This window comes from Austrofundulus limnaeus, unplaced genomic scaffold (genome assembly GCF_001266775.1).
Source record: "Austrofundulus limnaeus strain Quisiro unplaced genomic scaffold, Austrofundulus_limnaeus-1.0 Scaffold99, whole genome shotgun sequence".
In the NCBI taxonomy this organism is placed as follows: Eukaryota; Metazoa; Chordata; class Actinopteri; order Cyprinodontiformes; family Rivulidae; genus Austrofundulus; species Austrofundulus limnaeus.
Window position 1 is genome coordinate 1,098,003 of NW_013952501.1, and position 6,610 is coordinate 1,104,612.

Sequence of the window (6,610 nt, forward strand, 5' to 3'; positions counted from 1 at the left end):
CACACACACACACACACACACACACACACACACACACACACACACACACACACACACACACAGAAACCACACACACAACCACACCTAAACCTCTCAGCTCTGAGTTCAATGTACCATAAAAGAAAAACCACTTCAGTAATAACAGTTATTTTAACCACACAGCCATTACAACAATGCATGCTGGACAAAGAAACCACTGCAGAACTATCTCCGCTGCAAAAGGAAATTGCAGACAGAAACAGCGTCTTTTATCTGGAACAAATATAGACACAATTATGAGGCTGAAGCATCAATAGCATGAATTCTGGAAAAAAAAGTGTGCAACTATCTTGTGTTATCAGAGAAAACCAACAAATTTCTGTGCTTTGTTAAAAAAAAGCAACAATCATCCTGATCCATGCTGACCTGCAATGCGTTGTAAGCGTGCAAATATTAAAGACAAGTGGCCAGTAACATCACTACTAGTTAACATGAATACAGGCCTAAACATATCAGCAACATTTAGATTTTTATATGTTGAAACTTTAACACCACTTTTTTATATTGAGTCTATTTCGAATTAGAAGTTTTCTGAAATATACAGATTTTACTACTTATTGGCAAATTATTGCCAATAAATGCAAATGGGTGAACATGTTTTTGCCTGTATCTGTGTGCCTGTGTCTGCATAATATCTCAAAAATCACTGGATGGATCATATTTTCAGAAAATCATTTGATATACACTTAAAATTATGGACCACTGCACATATGAAACTCTTAGAGAGTAATTAATTAAGTGTACATCTACAACTTATTATTGTTTTAATATAACCACCATAGCAATAACTCAGTTTTACAAATTCTGAGCTAAAATTTGGTGTGGCGGTAGCTGAGATTGATCCTCAACACATACTCCTAGAGTGCTAACAGATCTCATGAGATTTATTTATTTTTGTAATGTCATTGACAAGAAGTAACCAAAATCACTGTAACTCCATATTTTCTTATTCTAAGATGACCACTGCCTAAAACACTGGTATAGAAGGTGACAAATAATATGTATTACTTCAAAGTCTGCTAGGTCTTCAATCCAATATGGACTCAGTTGTGTGTTCACATTGAGTTAATTCAGAGGGAAACTATGGTAAAATTAACTATAGCAAAATAAACATTAAAACTTATTTTCTGGATAAAGATGGATTATGCAACTACAATGAGTTAATATTACAAAATGTTTTTTTGTGTGTGTGACACATACAAAATGTGCATGTTAATGCAGTAGAGACACTGGATAAAACCTGTTAAAAGAGCACATATTGATGCATTCAAATTACCTGTGCATCCACTAGTGTGGCATTAGCCAAGCTCTCATTAATGAAGACATGAACCAGAGCTGTGGCACAGAGAGAAGGGATGCCACTATCATTGACTCGAACAACCAGGCGATGCAGACCTCTATGGCGCCGCTCCAGAGGCTCTGCCAGGGTGATAACTCCATTTGTGTGGCCAATCTCAAACAGTCTGAAGGGATTTCCCCCCACCAGAGCGTAGCGAAGATCAGCATTTGGACCCGTGTCTGAGTCTATGGCTGTTACAGTCCTGACAATGGTGCGAGCACTACTGGCAGGTGGTAAAAGGGTGTAGGACTCATTGGCAGGAGAGGTGATAGAAGGTGCATTGTCATTTTCATCTGTCACAAAAAGTGAGACCGTGGCCGTGGCAGTTTTGCGGGGCTCCCCTCCGTCCACAGCCCGAACACGGAAGGTGTAGGTGGAAAGTTTTTCACGGTCAAACGATGCAGAAGAGAAAATTGTTCCAGTGTTGTTCTCAATGGAGAACACCTCTTCCCGTTCTTTCTCGCCATCATCTCCCTCCCTGCCTGTCGTTTTTGTGTCAGTCCCATCCACCTCTACATATAGGCTAAACTCTGCGTTCTCGCCCTCATCAGCGTCCGTGACTGTGACCATCCCAACTGGACTGTTGGCGAGGAGGTTCTCCTTGACATAGAATGTGAAGATCTCTTGAACAAACTTTGGTGCGTTGTCGTTGCGGTCAGTCACCAGGACAACAACAGTCGCAGAGCCTTGTAAGGACGGTGTGCCTTTGTCCTTGGCAATAACCCGCAGCTCATATCTCTCCTGCAGTTCACGGTCCAGAACTCCAGTAGCACGGATATCTCCATTGTCAGCATCGATGTAAAAAGGACCATTAGACGCATGATCCAGGGAGTATGCTATTTCTGCATTCTTGCCACTGTCTGCATCTGTTGCTACAACAGTGACCACCCTTTCACCAGGTGAGTTGTTCTCAGCGAAGTGGACCTCCACAATGCTCTGGGCAAAGGCTGGGGCATGGTCATTGATGTCTACCACTCGAACCATCAGTGAGCTGTTGCTGGATAAACTGGGGCTGCCAGAATCTACTGCAACAATTGTTACACTGTACTCTTTCGTGGCTTCATAGTCCAGCAAAGCTGAGGTATGTAAGAAGTATTTTTTCTTGTTCCTGTAGAAGTAAACAAAAAAAAAGACATTTCAGGAATGCAGAAGAAAATTTGTATGGTGGTTTGTAGTAAGAAGAAGACAGAAGACAGATATAAGTTGTTAGGTTGTTCTTTCAAGGTAGAATTTACTAAATTACATGATCTATTTTTGACATTACAACAAATATATATTAGTCAGAAAAGTGATTATTTTGAACCCTAACCGCTAAAAAGGGAGGGCCAGAAAATAAAGTTTTAAATTGTGCTTTTTCTTGTTAATTGACAACAACTATTATTACAATGCCAGTGAAGCAATTACTCCACTATCAATCAACCACTGAATTACTGAATATCTATTTTTTCTTTGTAAAATGCCATTTTTAAAATACTCATTAGATGTTTTCAGAAATTCATGCATGATTGCTTCTTCAGAGACAATCATCGATAAAAAACTGACATATTAATCAAGTTAACTTATTGATTTGGTAAACCCCTCAAATGATAACAGCATCAGTAAAGTTTTTAGTCAAGAAAAGCTTTAAATTCCTCACAGGTCTCATGGCACAGGTCAGTGTGGATGTGATGGCAGTGATACCTTAAAAGAGCACTGACTACTTTCTCTACTCTCTGATTTCAATAGCCTTGGGCAATGTTCTTAAATATGACTGAAGAGCTCTGACATTTGAGTCTGTGGGACTGACATTTTATTAGAAATATGTAAAAACCCTTCAAACGAATGGATATGTGTACCCAAAGTTTACAGATCCTAAGACAGCCTAACTACTCTGAGCCTCGATCAATGAGTGACACTGCTTGAACTAAGCTTAAATTAAATTTCAACGCAACAACACTTGAGGCACTTTCCTTTACATTATGGGTAAAGAAAAGTGGGAGAAAGAGCTTTTCATGAAATCATCTTCCAGTTTGAACATAAAGGGTTATAAAATTTACATGGCTAACAGAAATTGTTTACCTGTAAATGTTGTTGAAACTACCCAAATATGCAAATGAAATACATACATGAGCAAATACCAAGAACTAACTCAGTTTCTGCTGCATACACTGCAAACTACTGTAAAACACTTGGCTCAGCAAAATGTAAATGAAACCGTGTCTTACCCTTCTGGGATTTTTTTTTTTTTTGAATTCATAATTTATGCTCTTGGGCAACTTTAAATCAGGTGCTTAATGACACATTTGTTTGAAGCCAAAATATGTACTTAAGATAAACTTTTATCCACCCTAAGGTAAGGCAATGCATCATTTTGAACTAAAATGCATCATTGCTTCTTAGTTATCTAACATTACTTAATGTTTTGAATGCCCTTAAGAAAAATAAACTGTAGTCTTTTAATAAAAACCTGATTGTGTAGTACAGGTTTATTTATGTGTAATCTAATAGAAACTCAAAGGATGTGATATCAGTTTTGTTTCAGAATGAGGGATGAAGTAGTGGTCAGTGGCATTTTTTATTATGAACCTTTTGTTTGGCTTACCTGTCAAAGGCCTCATCTGCTGGTAGGGGTGGAAGTGCTGTTTCTCCAGCTGGCTTCAGGGTGAAGGGAACATCTCCTACAACTGTGCAGGTCACAGCCCCATTCTCTCCTTGGTCTCTGTCGGACACCTGAACCAGAGCCACAGGTGTGTCCACCAGAACATTCTCTGGCACCAGTGCTGCCCCATCTCGAACAAGGATGCGTCCAATCTTTCTGATCTCCACACTTGGGACGTTGTCATTCTCATCCCGGACGGCCAGAACCACTGTGGTGCGGTCAGTGCGTGGAGGCTGACCCCGGTCCCTGGCCATCACCGTGAACTTCAGCTGGGCCACTTCCTCTCTGTCGATTCTGTGAAGAACACTCAGCCAACCAGTTGCTTCATCGAGCCGCAGGAGTCGCCTGACATTTTCGGTGGCAGCTCCAAAGACGTACTCCACCTGCCCATTGACTCCAATGTCTCGATCTGAGGCTCTGACCTGAAGCACAGGTGTACCTGGGGGAGCGTTCTCTGTCATTTCAGCCTCATACGTTGACCTTTCAAACTGTGGACTGTTGTCATTCACGTCAGTGATGGACACACGGAGAAGAGCTTGGGAGGAACGGGGCGGGCTACCCCCATCTCGAACCTTGAGGACCAGCTCATATGAGTCTTTTTGCTCACGGTCCAGAGTTCCTTTCACAATAAGCTGTGGCTGTTTCTCACCATCTGGTATATCTGCCACTTGCAGCTCAAACACACTGCTCCTACTGGCTCCTCCTCCATTATCTCCACTTCTGCCCCTCCGGTCAAGTCCATCCACTCTAGTAATGGGGTTTCCTCCTGCTGTGCGCCTTGTTGAACTTGACCCAACTCCATTATTATCCTGGATGAGCTCATAGCGGTCAATGCCATTCCTTCCAAAGTCCCTGTCGGTGGCAGTGGGGAGCAGGTACAGAGTTCCTATTGGACGGTTCTCCTCAACTGACAGCTGCAGGACAGGTGAGGGGAAGGAGGGCGTATTGTCGTTGATGTCTGTGATGACAACTCGGCCCTCAAACAGGTCCACCCAGCTCTGCAGAGGCCCAATCACAGACACCTCAAAGTCCAGGAAGCACTCATTCTCATCGAAGATCATCTGGCACTGGGCCAGCTTCTCTCGGTCAATGCGCCGCGGGCCCGTGGTCAGCTCCCCGGTCACGTTGTCTATCTTGAAGAACTCCGAGCCGCTCTCCAGGGCGAAGGTGACGTCTCCGCTGCCCGTGCCCGCCGTGAGGCCCAGGTCCGCGGCCACGTTGCCGATCTTCACGTCCGGGGGTCCCTCCTCCGCCACTCGGTACCGGAGCGCTGAGTCGGCGCCCGGCAGCTGAGTCAGCAGCTGCAGCAGGAGGAGGAGGAGGAGGAAGGGGACCAGGAGGCTGGAGGAGTGCACTGCACCAAGAAGCCTCGGCATGGCTGGCTCCCTTCTGTTCCCCTCTCTCTGTTCTGTCTCTGGCTGGTCCCCCCAACCCCCAGCTGCGGCTCTTGTTTATTGGTGTTTTGGGGTCTGTTGCGGCTCACGCAGCGTGGGTGTTTGATTTATCCTTCCTGATACCTTCTCTATGGCTCTCTGCGGACTCTGGTCCGGGGGAAAGCTCCTGCGCTCTCTATAGCTCACTTCAGCAGATCCTTTTTTTTTTATTTTCCTCCTACACTCACCAACTTCTATAAAAATGATCTCGCTAAGGTGTAATCAAGCCATGAAGACACGTTTTTTAATCTATCTATCCAACCATCCATCTATCCATCATCAGCCTTTCATCTCCACTCCTCCTTTCTTCTTCTTATCAGTTCATAATGTAAGTTCTCTTCATTCCAGTCACATTTGGGACAGTCGATTGCTTGTTCAGTTTTTTCTTTCTTTCTCCACTTAGAAACTGCAATGCACCACTACTACACAAAAGAAACATGAGACAGACAGAGAGAAAAAGACATGATGTTTAGCTTTTCGGATGGAGAGAAAGGAAAATAAAATGAAATTAGATCTAAGAAGTAGAGTAAAATATCTGCTTCTGACTCCTCTTACCTTTCCCCCCCCAGCTGCTGCCTCCTTTTCCCCGCAGTGGAGCAACGTGCCAAGCAGTCAGATTCCTTTACGCAAGTTGTGAGAGTGGCTCTCGGAGCAAGTTTCTCCTTAAATTGCTCCTTTCTTTTATTGTTTGTCCTCGTGGAGAAGGAAAAGTAGGAATCTCTCCTCGTGGTTAAATCAGTTTTTGAGTAAAAATATAATAAAAAATAATCCCCGCGCCGTCCGGATCAGGAGTCGGGGGATGTTGGACTGAGAGTAGATGCGTCTTTTTGCTCCAGGAGTCCCGCATTCACTCTCACTCCAGCGAACGCGCCTCCTCCTCCTTCCTCCGCCTCCTTTTTTTTTTTTTTTATCCCCTCCCCTCTCACCTGCACTGCTCGGGACTGCTGCTGCTGCTGCTGCCTCCGGTCTCCAGCGATGCTGCAGTCTCTCTCTTTCTCTCCCCCCTCTCTCTCGTCTCCACTGCAACATTTTTCCCCGGCCACGTAACTCGATCGCTGAGCTGTAACAGGAGCGGCAGCAGAGGCGGTGTTGGGTCGCTCTGTGCGCGCGCGTCTGTGTTTATGTGTGTGTGTGTTGGAGATAATGGGGGTGGGGTGGGGG

The 6,610-nt window shown here is 44.3% G+C and overlaps 1 protein-coding gene across 2 annotated transcripts in view; it reads right to left on the reverse strand.

Annotated features, from left to right (window-relative positions):
- Nucleotides 1-6,513, reverse strand: part of pcdh7a (protocadherin 7a) — a 55,459-nt gene extending 48,946 nt beyond the window's left edge. Inside the window, exons 1-3 of one of the 2 annotated variants that reach the window (XM_014013283.1) lie at nt 6,005-6,513; nt 3,960-5,868; nt 1,316-2,486 (exon numbers count right to left, since the gene is read on the reverse strand). In XM_014013283.1, the coding sequence (XP_013868737.1) occupies nt 1,316-2,486; nt 3,960-5,392 (2,604 nt within the window). In that variant the 5' untranslated portion in view covers nt 5,393-5,868; nt 6,005-6,513. Of the gene's footprint in view, nt 1-1,315; nt 2,487-3,959; nt 5,872-6,004 lie in introns of both variants that reach the window. The other variant, XM_014013282.1, reaches the window with a different exon arrangement.
- Nucleotides 6,514-6,610: the final 97 nt, after the last annotated feature.